This window comes from Talaromyces stipitatus, genomic scaffold, assembly GCF_000003125.1.
Source record: "Talaromyces stipitatus ATCC 10500 scf_1105507295487 genomic scaffold, whole genome shotgun sequence".
Classification (NCBI taxonomy): Eukaryota; Fungi; Ascomycota; class Eurotiomycetes; order Eurotiales; family Trichocomaceae; genus Talaromyces; species Talaromyces stipitatus.
This window is the reverse complement of record NW_002990120.1, coordinates 267,061-290,091: the sequence shown is the minus strand read 5'-3', so window position 1 is coordinate 290,091 and position 23,031 is coordinate 267,061. Positions and strand designations below refer to the sequence as shown.

The 23,031-nt window shown below is 44.3% G+C and overlaps 8 protein-coding genes across 8 annotated transcripts, besides 5 other annotated features; 1 reads left to right on the top strand and 7 right to left on the bottom strand.

Annotated features, from left to right (window-relative positions):
- Nucleotides 1-498: part of a mobile genetic element that runs on past the window's edge.
- Nucleotides 1-507: part of a mobile genetic element that runs on past the window's edge.
- Nucleotides 303-507, bottom strand: TSTA_053100 (uncharacterized protein; the record flags this gene model as incomplete). Its single annotated transcript, XM_002486858.1, has 2 exons — nt 303-366; nt 398-507. 2 exons carry the CDS (start codon nt 505-507, stop codon nt 303-305), a joined length of 174 nt encoding a protein of 57 aa, XP_002486903.1.
- Nucleotides 508-926: 419 nt separating this feature from the next.
- On the bottom strand, nt 927-2,033 carry TSTA_053090 (mgATP-energized glutathione S-conjugate pump, putative; the record flags this gene model as incomplete). Its single annotated transcript, XM_002486857.1, has 2 exons — nt 927-1,500; nt 1,858-2,033. 2 exons carry the CDS (start codon nt 2,031-2,033, stop codon nt 927-929), a joined length of 750 nt encoding a protein of 249 aa, XP_002486902.1.
- Nucleotides 2,034-2,252: 219 nt separating this feature from the next.
- On the bottom strand, nt 2,253-3,580 carry TSTA_053080 (uncharacterized protein; the record flags this gene model as incomplete). Its single annotated transcript, XM_002486856.1, has 4 exons — nt 2,253-2,785; nt 2,994-3,133; nt 3,258-3,331; nt 3,530-3,580. 4 exons carry the CDS (start codon nt 3,578-3,580, stop codon nt 2,253-2,255), a joined length of 798 nt encoding a protein of 265 aa, XP_002486901.1.
- A 1,956-nt stretch (nt 3,581-5,536) lies between these two features.
- Nucleotides 5,537-6,457, bottom strand: TSTA_053070 (uncharacterized protein; the record flags this gene model as incomplete). The annotated part of the gene is made up of 3 exons (XM_002486855.1): nt 5,537-5,742; nt 5,803-5,917; nt 5,966-6,457. 3 exons carry the CDS (start codon nt 6,455-6,457, stop codon nt 5,537-5,539), a joined length of 813 nt encoding a protein of 270 aa, XP_002486900.1.
- Nucleotides 6,458-9,229: 2,772 nt separating this feature from the next.
- On the bottom strand, nt 9,230-10,501 carry TSTA_053060 (cathepsin E, putative; the record flags this gene model as incomplete). Its single annotated transcript, XM_002486854.1, has 2 exons — nt 10,170-10,501; nt 9,230-10,110 (listed from the first exon to the last, which is right to left on the bottom strand). Exons 1-2 carry the CDS (start codon nt 10,450-10,452, stop codon nt 9,230-9,232), a joined length of 1,164 nt encoding a protein of 387 aa, XP_002486899.1. The 5' UTR covers nt 10,453-10,501.
- A 3,359-nt stretch (nt 10,502-13,860) lies between these two features.
- TSTA_053050 (uncharacterized protein) lies at nt 13,861-14,661 on the top strand (the record flags this gene model as incomplete). Its single annotated transcript, XM_002486853.1, has 4 exons — nt 13,861-13,900; nt 13,978-14,354; nt 14,392-14,445; nt 14,530-14,661. 4 exons carry the CDS (start codon nt 13,861-13,863, stop codon nt 14,659-14,661), a joined length of 603 nt encoding a protein of 200 aa, XP_002486898.1.
- A 3,130-nt stretch (nt 14,662-17,791) lies between these two features.
- Nucleotides 17,792-19,498, bottom strand: TSTA_053040 (uncharacterized protein; the record flags this gene model as incomplete). The annotated part of the gene is made up of 2 exons (XM_002486852.1): nt 17,792-19,308; nt 19,336-19,498. 2 exons carry the CDS (start codon nt 19,496-19,498, stop codon nt 17,792-17,794), a joined length of 1,680 nt encoding a protein of 559 aa, XP_002486897.1.
- Nucleotides 19,284-19,327: a microsatellite.
- A 326-nt stretch (nt 19,499-19,824) lies between the features above and the next one.
- Nucleotides 19,825-19,847: a sequence feature (AT_rich).
- A 1,299-nt stretch (nt 19,848-21,146) lies between these two features.
- Nucleotides 21,147-22,816, bottom strand: TSTA_053030 (uncharacterized protein; the record flags this gene model as incomplete). Its single annotated transcript, XM_002486851.1, has 2 exons — nt 21,867-22,816; nt 21,147-21,830 (listed from the first exon to the last, which is right to left on the bottom strand). Exons 1-2 carry the CDS (start codon nt 22,782-22,784, stop codon nt 21,147-21,149), a joined length of 1,602 nt encoding a protein of 533 aa, XP_002486896.1. The 5' UTR covers nt 22,785-22,816.
- Nucleotides 21,243-22,739: a mobile genetic element.
- Nucleotides 22,817-23,031: the final 215 nt, after the last annotated feature.

Genomic DNA, 23,031 nt, shown 5'->3' with positions numbered 1-23,031 from the left:
GAGAGGAGACCAGCCTATCCGTCTAAAACCTATACGTTTATCACACCCAGACTCATCAATATACACCAAGTGATATGAACGAAACTCGGAGAGAGATTGTGGAGATAGGAATCCCACAAATCTGCATTCTGTTTCTCTTGCTTTTCTCTGGATTGTCTTTTTGGACCACCCAATGGAAGCAAGTGCTCTGCTAGTAGTGGATGTCATTATAAGTGTGTCGAACTCATCCCATATAAATAACACCATCTCATCTAGGTATAAGCCAGGTTTTTCAAGCAGATGGTCACAAAGCGCTTCTAGCATCACGGGCGTGATGCTTCGTCGGCGACCGACACGATTTGGAGGTGCTCTGACACTGCCAAATAACTGTAGATTAGAGCGGATATTTTTAACTGACCGTTCACTACAGCCGGCAGCTACAGCTATCTGGGATGCAGTGAATGGCTCACCGCTAACTAACATATCACGAATGAGGATGAGTTGCGATACGGCTAGTCTCGGTGCCATGATTCTAGTGTAATATTTTTGTGATATTTTGGATGTTGATATGATGTACTACATTAGGATGATGAAGGGACTTAGACTGTCTGCCTAGATCATGATACATGTAATTTACAATGAGGTTTCGTCACATCAATGTTTCGTATTGTACAAGCGAACATTCTAGAACAGGGAAACTCGACGAGCTTAACCGTATACGAACTAGTTTGTTTCAAGTATCGCTTTGAAAAGAAATCGAGTTTGTTCATGAGGGAAACTGATTTTGCAAGGCACTGTACCACCCCCTCAGAGGCGATTCACATGATATGGGTAAGATCTCCCGACTCTTCACAGATACGGCGGAAAATTGCAGACTATCCCTGCCGCGAGAGAAGCGCCTGAACGGAACCTTGTTCCACGATACGTCCGGTATCCAGCACCATGGCTTAGTCGTAGTCTGCAATGGTTCGTAATCGGTGGGCAACTGTCAGCACGGATGTTCCCTTGGAGATACTGGCCCGTAATCCTGCTTGGATTGCCGCGTCCGTTGCATAATCAATGGAAGCACTTGCTTCATCGAGTATGAGAATACGTGACCGCCGCAATAGAGCGCGGGCAATACACAGCAGCTGGCGTGGACCCTGAGACAGTGCATTGGTTGAATGCTGCAGTAGATCTATCCCTCTCACAGGCTCAGATATTCGTAGGTTGTCAAAGAGATGAACCGTATTCAGGGCGGTGATGATCTCTTCGTTGGTGGCACGATGCAGTGGATCTAAATTATCACGCAATGTGCCGTCGAATAGCTTCGGGTTCTGGGGTACGATGGTGATGGCTTGCCGGAGTTGCTCAAGACTGACAGCGGCGATGTCGATCTCGTTAATCTCAATACACCCACTGTCTGCTTCCAAAACCTGAATCAACGCCAGTAAAAGAGAGCTTTTGCCTGCTCCCATCCGCCCACGACTGCGATACGCTCGCCAGGACGAATATGGAAACTGATATCCTTCAAGACAGGCTCTAGGTTATGGCCATAGCACGTTGTGTTTTCAATCAATCAAATATCACCTTGAGACGGCCAATCCTCCGGCATATCATAACCTATTTTCCGCAGAGGCGTGTAAGCTTCCTGCTCAATCTGATCGTATTCGATGATGCGATCCACCGAGTTGAGATTTTGTTAAACGATTGCATAGACTTGAATCAGTCACATAATATTTTCCGTGAAATTTACCGCATATGATAGCACGAAGCCAGCAATGCAGAATTGAATCCATTGTGAGTTCCACTGTACAAAAGCACTAAAACGAGATGAACGAGCTGAGAGCATTCACTCGGAAAGTAAGCCATCCCCTACTGGCCTATTGGAGTAGGTACGGCTGATTCAACCGGTCCACAAGCTTAAGATTCTGTGCGATGAAGTCGGATGTTCGCGAGTATGTCTGAATACTAACAAAACCAGCAAGAGTCTCACTGAATTGCTGGTATAGAGGCGGCCCCTCGACAGCCTCAATCCGCTTCAAGTCCCGGGCTCCGTTGATATAAAGTGCCATGACGAAGTAGGCCACGCAGATGAAGAAAGCTACTATAAGAAATTCAGGCAGAAGAGTCTATATAAAGACGACAACCATAACTATGGAGATAAGGAGCTGTAACCCACTGGTGGAGAATCCAGCTATGAGTTGGTCAACTACTTCCGGGTCCTTGGAAAATCTGTTCATTATCTTTCCTAAAGGAACACTGTCAAAGAAATGTATTTTGGATGGACAACGTTATTGAGAAGTCGATCGAATATCTTGGATGACGCTTTGAGTGATCCGTGAAAGGTTGTGAGATCGCGGAGCGCGGTGACAGGAGCATAGAGAGTACACAAACGCTACGTAGATTGTAATATGATACCATGCATTGACTCGCGCTTCCGAATTATCGTACTGCAATGCCCGATTCTTGATCCACAAATTGGTCACTAGTGAAGCAATCTGTTGTGTCATGAACATCGGTAATACCGCAGCCCAGTACCATTGACTTCCCATAGCGCTCAAGTACCTCTTCACAATAAACCAAGGGACAGCTCCCTCAGCCTTGCATTCTACGTGCCCTCTCTGTGTTTCTAAATCTCCCGACTCCTGGAGAAGCTCGGACTGCGGGGCTGTATTCGCCGAATCTTCCGGATATAACTCATCAACGGCTGGAACCTTGCCATTCGTAAGTGAAAGCTCCGATACTGACGGTACATCGCTTTCTGTCGTACCTAGGTCAACGAGACTCGCCGAGACAAATGTATCTGCAGTACCTTCAGCCCGTACTGTACCGGAGTGATGATAGCATCAAGTAAGGCTCCGGCGGTCTCAACTATCTGCAGATTTGTGGATATTGTTGTGTTGTATCTCCAAGATCCAGGGATGGTTAGCCCATTGTCTTGCCTTGACCAAATCTGCCTCAAACAACATATCGCAATTGAAATTGTACATGCTGTCAATGGCAAGATCATGCCCGGGTAGTCATCAACCCACGCAGGCTGACATGTGCCCATCGTCCCAGAGTGAAGGGGCGCAGAGTATTGCTATCTTGCGGCGTGCTTTCGCTTGCGAAGGTAAGCAGCAGTGAGCTTCTGCCTTTTCCAGACGAGACCCTCTTCTTGTCCTTCAACAAGCTAAACATTGCAACACATGAAGTCGACCACATGATTTGATTTTCCTATTCAGATCACTGTGGAATCACTTCTCGAGAGATTTCTACCTGAGTTGGCGGCTGGCAGTCCCCAGCAGGATAGCTACTTGTCGTTGGGATAACGATTATCGCGGATATTGCTCAAAAGAGAATGCAAGTCTTGTGATTCCGGCCCCCAATTCTACGCAGTCATTCCCAAGTTCCTATATCCTCGTGATCAACAAGGACAAGAGGTGGTATCTCGAATCGCGAAATAACGTTACATAGTGGGTCATGAATTATATTTGTAACAGTATCGTGGTTACCGAGGTATTTCGTAACGATACGAAGATTGATTTATCCTACTCATTACGGAACGATACTTGTAATGTAATAATACCTGTATCCGAGCTTTAATCCAGATTGGGCGGGAGTGCGAATGGATTATCATTGTTTCTTATCACCACCTGTAATCAATGAAAGTCCTCCAAAAGCTTATCGAAAATTGAAAAGAACTGGTCATCGAGGGAATCAAGTAATAACTCAAGATTTCTGGAAGGAATTTTTGGGCAATCAAGCCTTGCTCATGCCTCAGATTGGGCTCTTGCAGTGCCATTTCCACTGGGACCGGCAGAGCCGTGTAGAAAACCTTGCTATCGTTTAATTGAGATGCGTATTTCCCTTCTGTGAAAATAGTGTATCATGGCGCGTCTTTGATGCAGGATACTGGTCTACTGTAGCATAATTCGTTTCACCTCAAGATCAAAAAGGGGAATATCTTCGTTCATCTTCTGTTTCTCGACAAGCCATCACAAGTAGTCGGTGGTGGCCATGTTTTCCACACAGTACCATTGATTCTTTTAGTCTACGGAAGATGTGGAAGTTCTCTCACGCATTACTCATGATTACGATGCTAGCAACTTTCGTGGTACGTTCTGCCGTTGGCATTATGATTCTCTTTGCTTCAGTTGGGGTCAGTTGGACATTGAATTGCCGGATTTCATATTCTCTTCCTGGTGACGAATTATGCGGCAAATACGAGTCATCATCGTTAGCAGAAAGCCAAGGAGTAGTCCACGGGGTGACAATATCATGATCTGCCTGCCTCAGATCCTTGTCACAACGCTGATGGCTACGACGTGGCTATTTACCGAGGCTGAACAAGGCATTGCAGGTGTGGTCTGGTTTCTTCTCCCGGCCGGTCTGTCTGCATTAGTAGCGCTGTATTTTACGACCAAAGTGCGCGAGTAAGACCAGTATGACACCGTAGGAGTCGGGGAAGCACTACCAGAAGCATGTTTTTTGGATGAAATGTCTTTATGATCAGCTGATCAGCATTAACACTTATGCTGAAACCTAATCAACGCTACCTCATAAAATAAAAAATGATAGCGATTCTCCCTCTTATCATAAGTTGAATACGTAGCTACGTATCTCCACCGGCCGAAATTGATCCGAGAGCTTGCCAATGCATTTTAGCCCAATAGCCGTATTGTAACTGTTGATAAGCGTAACTTCTACTACTTAATTTAACCGACTCGAGAGCATCCTCACTTGGCCCTTGCATAAAGTGCCTTACTACTAAATCAGTCCCTAGAGTGCGGAGTATTGCTTCATACAGGACGAACTAACTTAGCGCGCTCCTAATCATAGCTTAAATGGCAACATCCGGATCCAATGGATCCTTACGGGCGGCCCGCCAATGTTTCCATTATTATCTACTTCGTAGAGTAGATTGAACCATAATATTTTCTTACAGCTTGTATCGTAACATTACAGCCGTTCATGACATGTTATTTTACCATGTAAATAACTCCAGTAACATACAGATATTTTACTACGGTTAATTGAAAATATGTTCATGTTTTATCGGCCCACTAATGGCCGCTGTCTAAGCTCACGTTCAACAGTGATTGAAACTAAAGGATGAATTCGTTTCCTTATATCAGCTAGCTGCAGGTAATAGTTACATGAATGCAGCACTCGAACCAATATCTCGTCACAGTATGATGATCAGACTCCGATATACAAGCGTTATGCGAATCGGACCGAAATGAGGGATGTACCACGTTTCCAACGTCAGTTTAAGGTCCACCGAGCATACCATAAGATTACAGCTTGTCACTTGACTAACCATATGCGGTTTCATTTATCTAATCCGTGCTTATGTCTCGATATCCTCACGTAGCTGACTTGGATCCTACCCACTGCGCTTCATCCCGACATCTTCAAGTGGCCCCCAACGGCATAGAGTGGAGCAGTCACTAGAAAGAAATGATATCACAGAATAATAGCCAGCAGATAAGTCAGAGCGCCCAGACACTCTAGCAGAGTAAAAACCTTTTTTTTTTTGGCAAGTAACATACTGAAGTGACAGTGTGATGCGGAGACAGTTGTGGACTACTGCTCAATTACTATGCAATATGTCGGGGGTCCACGATCTGGCAAACCGAACAAACAAAGCCAAAACAATAGGAATATCTCTAATCCCACCACCTTCCTCGGGGTGATAGGGCTTGAACAGCTGGTTGGTCTTTAAAATATTAAGACCCGTCAAAAGAGCCTTGCCAATAAGGGCAATGGTTTCAGCGAATCCGTGACAGTCATCGCCCTCTAGGAGAGACATGTAATTCAGTACAAGATGACTAACGAAAGAAAATGAAAATGACTTACGAAACCAGATATCGATATAATCAAGCTGTAAGAACCACGAAAGAGCTTCAAGTTGGGCCCATACGGCATATGGGGAGATAACTCTTCGCGACACTTCTTTATTGAAGTCTTTGAGCTGTGCTATGTTAGTCAATGAGGACGTTAAAGGATTGATTTAGCCTACCTGGTTTTCAATCACCTCATTGATACCATACGCAGTGAAATCGTTGTACATGTAAACCCCATGCAGTTCCTGATCGCGATTTTCGGCCTGTTTCTCCAGCTCATGATACTTATCTAAAGCTAACGAAGACATGATCCAGGGCCATTCAGGGGATTCGAGGTCAGTTACGCTTTTGCCTTGATCGCGTAGTGTCTCAGACTCCTCGGTGTCTCCTACATCTCTCGAATCCGATTGATGGTCTTCATTATCTCGTGCCTCCGCATCAATGTCCCAGATCGGTCGAGGCACAGCAATGAACTTTAGTGCCGCAGCATTGATCTCGTCTCTTCCGTTAGACAGCGCATTGGATGCGGCACTGTTCGAAGAGCTGGTTTCCATTGCACCTCTAGTAACAGTAGCTTTTCTTTTTTTACTGGATGACTCTTGGGGGACGGGAATGTTAGATTCAGAATTGGGGTCTACCCCAGACAAGGCGCGCTTTAGTCTAGGCATGGTTTTCGCTGAATACGAACACAGCGAAACTCTAGGATGGTGGACAAATATCTACAGAAGTCAACGTCGTGATTTTGATGTGGAAGGCGAAAACGCGCAACGAACGCGTCTAGCGCGCCCCACATGAAAAGGGGTGTCGATCCTGTTAGATAATCTGGCTGTGAGAGATTCCATGACTGATGATTTGCTTTATACTATACTGTATCTAGAGAGATAGTTGAGCGCGATTTCAACCGTAGATGGTGCAGGTACTACTCAGGTAGGCTGCCAACCTTCGAAGGACCTAGATGATAGATCTCACTTCTCGCAAATTCGAATCCTATGTCGAATCAATACCAAATATTCTAATATGACTACTATTAAATGTGTATCAAGCTTCGTAGTCATTGTTCTGATATGGAGTGTTTTGACTATGTCTCTTTGAAGCCAACTTTCAGGATTCTTTGGAAATACTAATAAAATTTAATTAAATACTGTATACCTTGCGGTCGAGACATGCCAATCTTTGTGACATAGCTAAGTGTAAAAAGATCCACTCACTAAAAGAGCTTTCCACCAGCCCCCAGATCGCTGCCAATGTAAGAAAAGTGATACTACCTTTAAGGAATAAAAGAGCGCCGTTTGTTATTTTCCATTTAATTTTGCGGATATATGTGAGTACACCTGGTTGCAAAACCAGTGCACACTTTTACTCACTTCAATTGTTTAAATATGTTTCACCCTAACCTATATCCGGAAAAGCCCCGGAGTAACAATATTCCAAAAGTTTCACTCTATCGTAACTTACCGTAAAATAACAGGACGTCTGTTGGTTTATATGTGCAATCGAGATTCCTGGCACCGACGCGAACCAAGGAGAGGTCACGTGAAGGTACACGTGACCTCGTCAAGCAAGGACTATATAGACCGCGTCGGGGCCTCATTAAGAGAAGAGAACTTAGACGATTGAATACATTTTGACCATAGTACTTGGAGTACCACCTGAAGCGCGTGTACGGACGTACGTACGTTGTTTGATTGGCTTTATAAGCCAACCCACAACGTCACTTGAAATCTTAATACAGTGTAGAAAACAGTCCATGGTTCGTTTACTGGAATCTTGCAGGGGACATGGCAGCTATGCCAGCTGTTAAAAATATCCTGGATGCTTTCGTGTTCCTGTCTTGTTATCTTATGTTGGCAATAAGCCTCTAGTCTACACCACTAATCATGACTCTACTCGTCATTCTTCTCAGCTTGTTGGCACCACCTTCCCCCATGCTAGTGATTTGAATGAGACTAACAGACTATCTCCATTGATTTGCTTCAATCTAGTCCATTGAAAATGTCTCTGCATTAACGACAACGCCAACATCGACATCAATTGTCTATTGAAGGGATTTTGGACTTTTTGCAGACTTGACTTTTGCGTTGCCGTCACATACAAGCCAGGCTGCGCGAATCATTTTCGAGGAACCTTATCAATTAATCAATAACTATGATACCGAGGGAAGTCCGAGGGGATAAGCCTACACTTTTTAAGCTACATTCGGTCATATCGCATCCGAGAAATACATTTTTTGTTACAGTACTTTTCTTATCATTGCTACATGAAATCTTATGTGAAAGTTGTCGGATTAGTCGGTTTATTCCAGGCCAATCCTGAAGAGTGTTTCACTAGGATCAAAGAAAAGAAGTGACTAGCAAGATTGTATGTATTTTGTATTTAGGTATTGCTGGTTTAGCCGGGTCCTGGATCACGAAGCACAGGATTGCGGCAAGGGCAGTCCAACTGCCCTACGTGGTGAGTCTGGTAATATTGAAGTTATTCCTAATATTACGACTGATCCCCAAAAGGGAGGAGAAGGATAATTACATGCAGGTAAAGGGGATATCCCCAGGGAACCGGAATAGCTAATATTCCGGTGTTGATACTCAACACCTGGGGATTCCCGTACACACAGTTATGTTCTCTGTCTCCCTGTCTTTCAAGTTTCAAAGCCGGGTCCTTTATAGACACCTTTAGCGGGGTGATTTGTGAGCTATCAGGAGGGGTAAATATTGGGCTGATATCTAGATGCCCAGATATATGACCTAAGGTGCCTTTTTAGACCTGTAAGATCGAACATCGAATCTCTCTGCCTCGTTTGTAATCCAGATTATCTGACACATGCGAATCACGAACCACGGCCGTTAAATAGAAACACACACACACTCAACCCCTGAGTTATATGTAACTAGAAGAGAGAAGAAGAGAGAAGAAGACAAATAACACACAGAGATTCAACGCACCGATTCACCTCCTTATCAATACTAACAAGCAACTGATTATTGATCGTTATTACTGAACGATATCAATCCTCTGAGTCTATACGATCCATTTACGATTTCTTTACAGCCTCAGAGGCTAAATGATCAATCGACCTTTGCTTGACATGGGATACAACGACGGAAAAAGTTGGCGTGATAATTAAGAGATATATGGGATTGCTAGCGTCATACGTATATCAAACTGAAACTATTGTTGGGCCACGTTGAGCGCTGAACGCAATTCTGCGGCGTCAGATATCAAGGGCTATATCAGCGGAGAAGCGACGAGACGGAATCGGGTTTTGCGACAATACTATCATACTTACAGTCTAATATCTCAAAGCATTTGTATGCAAAGTTATTGATTTTAATATAAGCTAACTTAGAATAGATACGGTTGCATGTTGCGGAATTGCCTCTATAGGGAAAATCGAGCTACGAGGTCTCTCTGTATATACCAGGCGACTCATATTCTAAGTCGTATTAAATCCCAGTAGCAAAGCCGATGCGAGAGTTGGTAGTATCAAAGACAGAGTAGTAGTTCTCCAAGAACTTCTGGCCAATAATAGTATCTACGCCAGAGCTGCCGCCATCGCTGATCCAGGCGTAGTACTTGCCGGAGCTCAGGCCGTAATAGCTATACTGGGCGGTGGGGATTAAATACTGCGACGGCGTAAGGCTGTATCTAGTCGAACCAAAGGTGATACCAAAGTTCGAAGTTGGCTTGGTGGTAAACACAGCCAGGCCAGAGGAACTATCGGTCTTGCCTCCAGCAGCAGAAAGAAATTTGTTGTAGGCTGAGGTCGGGATGTAGATCAGCGTGGTGCCGGTATCGACAATGCCCGAGGCAGAAGACGCAAGGGTCGTCGAGCCAAAAGTGAAGCTAGAGATAGAGATGCCCCAGTAGTACGAAGCATCGCCACTGGTCAGTTTTGGGAAGTATGTAAGTGAGCCGGAGTACTTTGAGCTATCGGCTCCGCCGAGGGTAAGCTCCCCATTGGTGTCATCAGTGTCGCTTCCGCTTTCTGGACTGAATGAAACACCAAGAACCTCCTCTGAGATAGAGCCCTGGCTGTATAGATTGTCCAGGAAGGTTGGAACGGTGTTGGCGTTGGAGACAGTACCTTCAGTCAGAACGACCGGGCCGAAACCAATGATACCGTCGACGCCGCTAAAGCCTGACGATGAAGTTGCAGCGCCGATTGACTGAGATGAGACAGTGAGGCCCCCGAAGCTGACCTTGTCTTTGTACTCTTTGCCAGAGAATGAGCCGCTACCATAGCTGACCTCGACCGTACCGCCGGTACTCTTGCCTGTGGAGCTCGGCTCGCATGAGCTTTGAGCACCACACCAGGTGTTTGAAGCTGAACAGGATGGCCAGTCAGTAAATCAATTCTAAAGTCTCTTAAAAGAAGCAACGTACATCCAGTGTCGACTATAAGGTCGTAGGTGGTACCCCCAATTGAGACTGGAGCAACATAGCTGACGTCTTCATTCGTGACTGAACCAGAGCTGACCTCAGAGACGGCGCTGATGGCAGCCACACCGTTGACCCTATTGAGGCGCGCTTGGCCTTTGCTAACGAGATTTTTCACCGACGTGAAGTTCGAAACACGCTTTAATGGCAAGACTGCAGTCTTGGCCTGGCGCTCAATCGGTGATGCTAAGGCTGCGCTGGCAGCTAGAAGGGTAATGAAGGAGATCATGGTAGAAAGAGACAAAAGTAGAAGTCAAAGTCAACGTCTAGAGTGAGCTGAAGGATAGAGAATCAACCAGTCGTTTCTGAAGCGAAACGCAACCTCTTATATACCTAGACATGTTATACATGAAAAGTACTTCAAGAATTCACTGTCACGATACTAATAGTGAACATTCATGGTTTTCAAAAAAGGAAGGTGACATTTAAAGCCTGATTCAACACCAATTGGATTGAATTCTGGCTTGTTTGCACTTTAATTTAAAAGCCATTGCTGATCTTTTTCTGTATAGGACAGACGCCGCTCGTTAGGCATACTACCTTCTATACTTAGAAAGATTGATCACATGAGATTCGTTAATCAAGCTTTTGAGACCATATCTCATTCCGATCAGTCAATATTAAGCTTAGTTTGACAACCAATAGCATTCAATCTTGGCTATTATCTCCTAGCCTAATGCTTTCTGTGGAAGATCGTTATCTTTCTTGTTGTATGGGAGGGAAAGGTACCACCTTCTATTACTAGTTAGGCTAGGAATTAGATCAAGCTTTTGAAATGGGCCTAATCACTCGATCTAATACTTGTCGGATTGGCAGGTCAATCCTGAATAGTTGTTTACTGGGATGAGAATAGAAGAAGTGACTAGCAAGATTGTGTGTATTGAGTTGTCTCTTTCTCTCTATCCATCAGGTTTCAAAGCTGGGTTTTTATAAACATCTTTTGGCGGGGTGATTTGTGAGCTATTATGAGGGGTAAACCTCGAGGGATATATTGAGCCCTGATAAGAAGATGACTTCTTATTTGCTGAAGTGTAGGTAGCTTGAGGTGACTGGCTGACCTGATCGAATAGCCTATCTTCTACTGTAACAGTACTGAAACATTACAACATGATATCTGCGACAAGCCACACCAACTAGGGGAACAACGCGAGGTCTCCTGTCAATGACTCATGCATGCATAAGAAGGAGATCTTCTGTAACGATGATAGTTTTTTTCTTCTCTCAAGCTTCAGTCTCTGTATGTTAGTAACAGTGCCTTTGTCAATAAAGATTAAAGACATCCAACCCTTCTGCCATATTGATAATTCCTCCTACCCAATCAACGGGTTAACCTCCCATTATAATTCTGAAGCTTTCTTTTATAGGACTGATTATCAGTATGATAGAGACCACTACGCCCTCCACTGCTGAGACCCTTGAACAGCAAAGCCAACCTAACAGGGATTTTAATGACTCCGCCGCCCTAGCCTAATATTATTAGGAACGAAGATAGATCTCTTACAACCCAAGAACTGAGAGACCTAAAGGCTCGCCTTAAAGCCCGCGAAGAATTAATCGAACTAGAAAAGAGGATGCATATTATCAAAGAATATGACTAATTGCTAACCTAAACCCAAAAGTAACAAGAGCGTCAAGAACAAACTAAGAATTAGTCTACTACACAGTAACAAACTGAGACTACAGAATAGCAAAGAAACTGTCAACGATTTACCGTCTCCTTTAACCTGTCTTCGCCAAGTTCCTCCAACACGAGCAGTTCTGACTCTAATCCAGATTTGAGTGGTCCTGACGCATCATGTAGGAACAGCCAGAAATATTATAGGAGAAATAAATCTAAAGGGAACAAGGTCTCACCAAGCTATACCCTCTGTATCGACTCAAGCCTTCGCGAATAGGAGGACTGGAAGCAGGATGTCAAACGTGTCTTCCAAGGCGACCCCTCCATTTATCGGAAAGGAAGCCACAAGATCCTCAAGGCCCTAGATTATGTTAACAAGCCCTTCAAGACACTATGGTACATACACTGTAGCCAAAGGGAAGTGTGTGTACGGGAATCCCCAGGTGTTGAGTATCAACACCGGAATATTAGCTATTCCGGTTCCCTGGGGATATCCCCTTTACCTACATGTAATTATCCTTCTCCCTTTTTGGGGATTAGTCATAATATTCGAATAACATCAATATTATTAGGCTCATGGGCTCTTTGGAATAGCCTTACTGCGTAATCCTGTGCTCGTGTTATCAGGACGTAGCTAAACCAACAGGAAGAATGTCAAACTAGGAAATAGGATACTCCCTCGAGTAGATTATCGATTTGTACCGGCGGATCCGGATTCGGCTTGCTCTTCGGGATCGCCATCTTCGGCCTAGCGCCTTCTATTTGAGGTTTAGCGGGTCCTGTTTGGGTTTAGACTTGTGGTGCCTGTCCCGATGGAGGATAGTGCAAGTGACACTCGTCTCGACGACTATATAAACCTCGAGTGCGTCGCTCAACGACCGCCGCTCGTGTGCATCCCTATTTTTCTCTACCTCAATAATTTTGCGCATTCATGACCCTCACTAGTGGCCCATGAGCCGTCTCACAGCTGAAAATTTTGTCCTTGACTGGGCTGGTGGACCGTGCCATTGTTACATTTGATGCTTCTATTCTCTCCGTTCCCTCGTGATTAACGCTTCAGAGAGTACACCCACAAGACACAGTCTTAAGATTTGAGGAAGCTTATCATACAGTACAATTTTCTGCTTGTACTGGTGGTTGGGGAATGTCTTTCTTCTTGCATTGAACCTCACATCCATCTCACCGCATTCTGGGTGTCTGCCTTTCAACTAACACTGCGTCTTGGGTAGTCCCCCTGGACTTGCGCGTATTGCAGTGGAGAAAGACTCAGCCGGAGCTCGCGTATCTTCTACTTATTTGGCATAATATAGGATACGATGAATCACAACGTCCACCTGGCCACTGTGGCGGATGGAATTTGGAACTCTGTCGAGTGCACTCCACTTTCTTAGGAGTGCGAGTTTCCAGCTGATTGGATGGAAGTGTCCTCCTATGCCAATGTATACACCAGGCTTCGTCATATGTGGCTCAATGAGGGTTGAACCTGGTTGCAGAGAGATTTTAGCGGTGCAAGGATCATATGAGTTGGATCGAGTACTGCCTCTTTCTGTCCATCCAAGCCTTTTTGAGGGGCTCAGACCGGCTATGTTACCAACCATAATTGAAGTAAGGTCGACTTGAAGGCCACCCGAATTCATACTCCTCGGCTAACTGATCTTAGGTACGGCGCATGAATTGGTTTTTGACGGTGATGTCCGAATGCAACTATGTAACCATGCAGGAGAGTGGCTCCCCGCATTCACTGAGCTGAAAAGCTGGCCTTGAAGAGCCTGTGTTTTTCCACCAGTGTTGCATTTAGTACACTTCTATCCCAATGTTGCCAATTAGCAGCGAGGCATTTCTGTCCATGAGACTGCGCTAAACGATAGCGTCCTACTCGTTTGCTTTAGCTGGGCACGTTGGTTTAATTAGCGTTGACGCGATTAACAAGTGAAACGGCATCTTTGCTGAGGTATTGGAACCCGTATACCGCCTTGCTACCGTTCTGCCTCATCATCTGGGTGGAAAATTACAAGGAAGATGGGCTTGTTGGGCCGAGGTCCTTCTACACTGCGCCACGGTTGCATTCATTATACTTATAAATCCACTGATTTAGGATCCATCACCGTCCCCTTCAGCTAGAGCATGAAGGTAAAGTGGCCTTGGGCCGAGCTAAGTATTGTTGCTGGTTCGCAGAGGATCAAGGCTCGACCGCCATTAGCCCTTCCGTGTCTGATTGTTTGGCCTCATTTCAGAAGAAGGCTAATGAGCGAGATCAGTTGAGCGGCATGTCTGACCTTCAAGTCATCAACATTGAAGGCTTATTCACTTACGAACTCAAGCCTTGTGGGTATACATGGAGCTGCTCATTTAAAGAGAGATATACGCCACCACAGACTGAAATATCATCTCACGAAGAACATTTAGCCCCGGGTGAAGATAACCCCTTGGAGAACAATGAAGTCTCCCAGCGTGTGGAAATACCTGTGTCGTCGAAAGGCAACGAGTACACTCCCGCCGAAGACAAACTGATAGTACAACTAAAAGAGGTTGAAAAGCTTACATGTTCAGGTATTGCTGCACACTTTCATGGAAGAACGAAAAGCGCTCTTCAAGTACGATACTGTATAGCTTTAAAGGATAAGTAACATAAAAGTCAAACGAAACGTCGCAGAAAACCAAGAACTAGCCAGCCAAGGGTTGCTGTAGACAAACCTCGGCAAGATATTGAGAATTCAACTCGCAGTCGCCAATATAGCCTACGGCAGTCACGTCAATCTCCGGATTGTTATTAAAGTTTTCAGGTATATATATGAATCTAAAGATATCCGTCAGCCCTAAGTGTGAGCATCTGTTTATTTATCTAGTATTAATGATTGTACAACATCACGATAATGTGCAGAAGTAGCGTAGAGAGCTCTACCACATCTTGCTTGTACAATTTATGACGTCCTCTTAAGAAACAGCCTGGATAGCATTACCATAGAGTCTACTGTGAGTATTGGCATCACTCCCTTCCCCAAGATATGATAGACTTCTATGGTTAGGGATACTCATTTTCAATTGTTTGATGGGTATTACCTTGGTTAAGGCAAACGGGTTAGTTCGACTTTTTTCACTTGAAACACCAATAAAAGCACTCCAAAGTGAACTTCAATCTACCTTGTAAACCAGCCAGCTCACTAGTAAGTGTACTGGACGCCCGGACAAGCTATCAACAACCTCCACTTACGTTGGCCAATCTCTCTATCTTGCTATCTCAGTGCAGCTTTGTTTGTTTACGATGGAACGCCAATTTGACAATTAAACAACAAATTTCTAAAACACAGAATTTTATGATCCCAAACGGGAACAGTGGTGACATCAAATGGGAACGGATAGTGATCCTAAATTACGAGCATACGACTCTCGAAGATGGCTGTTTCAAAACGGTCGCCCCAATTTTGAGTGTATCTACACCCCTGATTCCTACTGGTACAATTTGAGAATGCGGGTTCGTTTCGTTTGGTGTTGGTGGATTGCTCCCTTTAGGTTGTTGAGTCAGAATTGTTATCGTTTGACGTTAGCCCTAACGAGACTCATAACTAGGATGAAGCAAGAATTGAAATGCGTCGTTCTCAGAGTTTGGGCTTTTGTTCTTTTTTCACTGTTCGTAATTAGGTCAGGAGTCACGTTCTTGAAGATCTCCAAGGAGAGCTTTGACATGAGATATATAAACCGCCCATCTCCCCATGGCTACACAACTATTTCTCAGATCATGGTGAGCCTAACTGACTCAAAATGAGCATACGTGGTGGATTATCTATTTCTGTGGATAAGGTGTCCAGTGATACATTGAGTCTGGCCCAAGACTCCAATAATAAAGAGATTATTCACGAGAGGAAGACTATTCAGTCACTAGTGGACGGTTCCAAAAAGTCTCCATATTCCCGAATTGATACAATTCTTATCAACTTTTCCCAGAAAAATACAGAGACGGATTCTATGGAATGGAGATAGGCGACGTCACTTGCCGACCGACCTTTCTGCAAAAAATGGACCTTGACGCTGTGGACGGAAGATCCAATCCTGTGCCGCGAACCAGTCATCCCAGCCTGTTGAATCTCATGGATATTTCGGTCTGTGGAAATGAAGTATATCTGCATTATGAGAGGCCCGGAATATCCTTGGCCAAAATTCAGCAATTCAAGACCATGGATTGAATCGCGGTAGCGACAATTTGTAAAAAGGTATTTAATATACATTTCCTATCTGAAATGTTTACTGGTATTTAATATTTGCATAGTCATGCGCACCGTCTCCGATTCTAGAGGCTTGGGGCATCAAAATCCCATTCCACATCCTAGTACTTGAATAACGTTTAACTTAGTGATTCCCGATCAGAGTCGCAAAGTGTTCCCGTTTGAAGTTGAAGGTTGTTGCCGCTCGAGGTTGCAGGGACTCGGGGCTTGTCAGGAACATTTACCCATGAGGTTGACTCGAAGCCGTTTTCCGGACTAACAGTCAGACGAGACCGCTTAGACTACTGTAACATGATGTATTATCATGTAACTGCCCGGCTATGAGTAAGTGACGAGAAATGCACCGGTTCCATGAAAATTGGTCCTTTTATACCTATGATTACAGTGGAGTGGTAGAGTAACCAGCTTCCCTTTATCCTCTCACGCACGTGAAAGTTAACAACCACAAGAAAATTCATTCAGAGGCAATAGCATCAGTAAACCATGATGCGTCGCTCCTAGCATCTAGAACGTCATAGAATAGCAGGCTATGATCCTTCATCAGGACCACACTACCATTAGAAACACGATTTAGTTTTTGGCATCCCGGGATGCCGAATCAATGGCAAGAACCACTAATAAAGCCTCCTGTTCACGCTTCTGCTTTATTATTAAATTTCTCTTCTACTGGGCCTCTATTACGATTTATCCCGATGAAATTGACCATTGATAGATTGTAGACAGTAGTACTACTAGTTGTGGCCAATAATAATTCAACTTTGGAGGTCAATGCTGGCTGCCTAAGATTTGCCATAAGACCCGAATCGCACACCAAGCCATAGTATACAGATAAAATCCTTTGATATAAAGCCGCCCACTTTAAAATTCAAGAGCAGATTGGCTCCGTTATATATATTCACCAAGTCGATGAAATGATTAGCATCCCGTTAGTTGGAAGAAAACTAGAGTCTCTCCCAGCAAATACTGTATACGCACCATTTTTCCAAATAAACCAGTACAAACTAAACTCGAATTGGCTTGCTTGCGAGGGGTTTTCGTTTTGGGGCCATCACCGGTGCGGCTTGTTTCAAAGCTCACGCTCTGACGGAATGTACCCAATTCCACCTCGCTCTGAGTGAATATTTCAGCCGCTCCCAGAATGCATGATCCAACGTCAATTACAGACAGTCCGCTAGCTGGAGGATTTTCTAGACTTGAGTAGTAGAATCTCTAAGGTACGACCCGTATCCTCGTCCACCTCGGTAGTAGACATACAGTTTTACAAAGTATCAGATCTCTATTCTCCCAAGGTCAAAATCCGCCCGGTGTGAGCGTTGAATAAAGGGCCGACTCCCGCAGTGAATTCGCTCTCAAAATTGCAAAGGGATGACATGTACGAGTCTTCAGAAGCACGAATCATACCATTCAACGTGGTAGTACAGACATTCAAGATGATTTTGAGGAAGATACTCGTAGACGAGTTGTGACATGTAGAAGTAGAGAATTCACCCTTGGAATATTCGTCTTTTTACTAGAAATATAATCCTGAGAAGTATGGACATACGCGCCATGACTATCTCGACATTAGTACTGGGCCTCGCCGAAGACTTTGCCGATCTTCATCAGCATAATCAGATAGAATGCGCGTGCGCTTTTTCTGATGGTGCTCTCTTGAGGATGGGTATATTGTCACGCTTAGTTAACAACAAAAAATCAGTTTTATGGATTTCATTAATTCATTCATTTCATATTCAAGTATCTTCATAATTCGCCAGAAAATATCCTTTCATTTTCGGATAATGATGCTGGACTGTGGCGTGCACCCAGGCAAACGAACAGAGGATTTCCAGCAACTTCTCCAGACTCATCACCTGCAAGGCGCAGCAGAGCTTCTTAAATAGCAAGAGAACCTCATCAAAATGTTCTGTTCCATAGGCCGCGATAAGTGCCACGCTTGTACACCACAAGAGCAATGGGCTTGAAAAGCCTTGAACTGCGAAAGACTGAAGCTTAGGGCACAGTGAACGGAGCAGCCGCTGTCTCACAGCTATTGACCGGGGAACTGGGAATGTAACGTGGGCGGAGTATAAGAGCATTGCAAGGCGACAGGTCAGGTACAGCTCCAAACATCCTTTGTGTGTGTCGCCGATTGATGGACCATTGTCGAGCCGCTGCAGGATTTTATCGGATGTGTCGTCCTCATTTGGTTGGGAGAAGAGTCGGTGGTGAACGAGATCTCGGCTGTCGCCAAGGAGATCAAGCAGTTGAGCGTCACATGACTGTGTTGACATGTGATCAATGACATAGGACAGCTCGCCAATGTGACAGAATACTATTACAAGCTCACCGTGCACCGGTTGCTCCATAAAAAGGAGTTCGTTGAAGCCAGATCCCGGTGTTTTCCGCTGACCCCAAGAATGACCACATCCGTATGGTGCAAATAGTAAAAGAGGAGGATCCAAGTCCAGCTTCTGCCCGTAAACATCGACTATGGGATAGAGTGGTTTTCGGAGGGTATGCGCTGCATTCGTGAGATCAGAGGCAGAGACGTGCCACGCCAGCGCAAAAAGGCGAAGTTTCTTGATCCCCCCTTGCTTTTGAAGCAGCTTGTACATTACCATCCAATGGAGAGGACTGAAATCACGGCCACCGTAAACTTCGAGACCGTGAAGCCCCGTGAACACGGGCGCAAATGGACTCGGCTCCCTGTATATCCGTTCGCTGTCCTTTTCGTTAACGGCGAGGACAAGCATGCACCTAATGATGCTATCGATGGGCTTCTGTCCTGTATAGTTGCCAACTTCCTTCCGTAATGCTCTTAACGTGAGCCCCTTGAGGATGAGTTCCTCCTTTAGTGCTGCTGGATCCTCCGGTGCTCCGTACGTTAGACGTATCAAATTCTCATGGTATTTGCTAGACCAGAGGAAGGCGTATAACTTCAGCTCATCGTCGTCGAAGGGAAAGGCCCACGTTTGATAAATGCCAGCCATATCCAACGAACGCAGGTTCGGAAAGATGTGCCTACAGGCAAAACTAAAGATCGACCCCACCTTAAGCCGAGAAGTCAATTCGTTAATAGGCATCATGGGATCTAGAAGTCCAGAGGCTAGGTCGTATACCGAGCTGCTGTCGCCGTCGCCGGTGAACCAGGGGTAGTAGTAGGGGCGAATATTCCTCCTGCTACAGAACGAGCAGCGAACAGCCGGCCCGTCAATTCTGGACTCACGGCGACAGCTACATTTGGTGGTAGTAGTAGTAGTAGTTGCTGCTGTTGTTGTTATTGTTGTCCTCTCACTGAGTAATCTATTTATTTCAGCCATCGCAATTTTCCGTGCCTCCAGACGCTTCTCGCGCATCCCTTCTCGGGCGAGTTTCGATCGAAGCCCGTCTTTGGACTTCCCAATCAGCATAGGCCCGCCAACGAAGACAAATTGTTTTCCTTGGTCTTCGGGAGCCATCTTTTGCAAGCGTATTTACACTGACGCGGATTAATCCCTGGCCGTGTTCATTTGAAATGATCGAGTATACTGTTAGTCGATTTTGCTACCTGTGTTCAGCAAAAAAGGTCGAACTTCCCGGAGAACCGAAATCTTGAGAGCGGGCCTACCGGGAGTAATACGAAGGAAAATGTATCAATTGAACTATTTCCAATAAGGCAGTACTATGTGAACGTAATCCACAGGTGAACCGCCACCCCAAGCGAGCCGCCATCATTAATACACATACAAAAACGACACTTTTATAACCCCAATATTCTCCAAAAATTATATAGAAATAGTAGTTGAAAATAAAATATATATATTATTAGTCGTATGGTATTAGTATAAAGCCCTAAGGATATAATATCTATTGTTGGTTTGTGGAAGCAATCGAGATGCCTCACTCCGACGCACTGAGCCGCAGGGCCTCACGTGACCTCGTCTAGGATAGAGGGATGTAAGACCGCGTCGGGGCGTGAATTAGATAGCTACAATCATACACATTTGAACCCATACAGAATTGCAGTACCTGCTAACCATCCTACGTACGTACGTACATTAACGTGTACACGTGCTTTATGCACCCACATCTATTATAATTACAAGAATTACAAAAATTACATTACAATATCTGTAATTTATACTAATATAACATAATTCTAGATTCAGGGCTATAAAAACTCTTAAAAATATAAATATATCTCTTTCTAGACTATTCTTTAATACTTATCTTATTTTAAATAGCTATTTATATATAATTTTTGAAGGATATTGGGGTTATAAAAGTGTCGGTTTTGTATGCGTATTATGATGGCAACTCACTTGGGGTGGCGGTTCACCTGTGGATTACGTTACCAAATTTTGATAATTAAGTTAAGTGCCTATTGACCCTTGTTGGATTGTACGTAACAATCTCAAGTGGTATATCTCAACGTATCAAATTATGTATGCAAAAAGTATGGAATCCTTGATCCTTGTTGTCATTGTTCTTGTCTCTAAGTACAGTAAAGGTGGAAGATATCTTTACCCCCTATTCGGTGGATCAGTTTGTGGCTCGCTCTTATTGGCTGACAAATCTCATCTGTCTGATTGGCCAGATCAGCTTAGCTAAGCCAACAACCCTAACGTAACGTACTACACGGGTCATTCGGTCACCCTTCTTTAACAGCTTGATTTCTCAACAGATTTATATATAAACCGTATCTAAAAGTTGAATATATCTTATAATATATCTGGATTTAAAAACTCTAAAAATATTAAGAACCCTCTGTCATTGAATTTACATTAATAGCTTGGCTAGTTTCTAGTATCTCAAGACTTATAGAAGAGGCGCACTTCCAAATTAACATTTCTGATAAGGATTCATATAGCGAATCATGCGTAAAGTCTAAGATATGGTTTATATATGAATCCGTTGAGAAATCAAGATGTTAAAGAAGGTCATTTTGTATGGGACTTGCGGGTGACCGAATGACCCGTGTGGCCGAATGACCCGTGTAGTACGTTAATCCACAAGCGAGCCGCCACTTTTTCCCGAACCCGTACACGATATTGATTCCAAATCTCAATTTCTAACCCACATACAAATTATATACAAATTAATTACTAGTACAATTAGGACATCTAGTTATTTATGTCCTTCAACACCACAACCACTGCAGCGAAATTGGCGGCGTACGACTGGTTGAGAAGCTGGGAGCTCAGGCTCACCTGGAGTAGTAGTAACGGCTTGGGATACCTCAACCTGGCTTTGTACGAGTGCTTGGGCTTCCTCTCTAGTAATCCCTTGCTTACTAGATATCTGTTTCTTAGATCTTTGACGTTTTTGCTTCTCTTTTTCATGCGCAGCTCGTAAATCATGGTTTTCTTTCCGTACGAGTAAAAGATCATTCACAGTCATTTCATAGGCCTTTGATATCCGCATAACTACTTCATCAGTAACCTGGGATGGACTTCTCGTACGCCGGCTCATTCGCTTCTTAAATATAGTCATTTGGCGCTTGAATTGACGTGGATTTTGAGGGGTTTGTAAGCAGGATGATTGTGTATTGCTTGATCGACTTGGAGAGGGTGTTGGGGTCTTTAATCGAATATCAAGTTGTTGAAGAACTCGATCTGGATTAAATGGTACTAATCCAGTTGCTGCAAAGCTATTCCGGATAGTTTGAGCTTTGTATGCCATTGTACGAGCCTCTGGGAATGCAGCGAGGAAGTCGATTTTATCAATATGGTTGAATCCAAGCCTCATTCGCTGCTCAACAAGCTGCCCATAATGTCGCTTTAAAACAGCAAAACAGCCAACATCAAGAGGCTGTAAAAGATGTGAGGAATGAGGAGGCATACAAACTGGAATAATCTTATTCTCAGTACATGTACGATCAAATTCAGCAGTTAAATGACTTCCATGGCCATCAAGAATCAACATTCGATAGTTTCCCATTGTACGGCCATTTGTAAGAGGAATAAAATGGATTTTAAGCCATTCTAATCCAATCTTATCTGTAGTCCATCCATTCTCACTAATATTGATTCTCCAATCGCTTGGAAGATCCTCAAACCAGCCTAATCGAGTATATTGCTTCGCCTTGAAAATAACGTACGAAGGCAGAGCCCAACCAGTTGAATTAGTTGCCTCGATTGCAGTCACCCATTCTCGATTTCCAGGCTGTAAAAGCTTTGGCCGAGCATATCGATCGCTTCCGGTAATAACCTTTGCAGTTGCACAGAGTCCCATAGCAAAGCCAGTCTCATCAAAATTATAGATATCTTCCGGTAAGATTCCATACTCAGATATAACCTCTCGTACGCGATCAAAATGCTCCTGGATTATCTTTGGATCTTCGCATTTAGCACGTTCATAATTATATTTCCGTGAAAATTTTGACTCGATCTCTGGGCGACGTTGAATCAGATTATATACCCAATTTTCTCCAACCTGTTGATTGCCGCGCTGTAAGAGAAGATGATTAGCCACCTCTCGTACGAGAGAGTGGCGGGGAGGTAATCCACGTCTATCTAAGTCAGGGACCCATTTAACAAGTGATTCCTCTTCAAATTGAGTCAATTTATGGTTGTTGGCACGTACGAGAGATCTTTGTTGAGTGCCATGTAGTCGATTTCGGAGAGTCGTACGAGGGATATTGTAAATCCTAGCAGCTTGCGCAATTGTAGAGATTTTGCCATTCTGAAAATCGGAAATTGCTAATAAGATTCGGCCTTCTTGCTCAACTAAATCTTTTGGGTTTTTATTGCGAATTGGTGGCATATTGACGTGTTGAATTATTTGAAATCAATATCGTGTACGGGTTCGGGAAAAAGTGGCGGCTCGCTTGTGGATTACGTTAATAACTCTAAATAAAGTATGAAATCGAACTTCTAATCTAATAATCTTCGTCCTGGTGAAACCGGGGCCGTTTTCCGCTTCCCGTTTAGCGCCATGCCCGATCAGGTTTGGTGCGGCGGCTGGGGCCCGGTCTGGTTTAGCGGCCCGCCCGTTCGGGCATGGCGTCGAG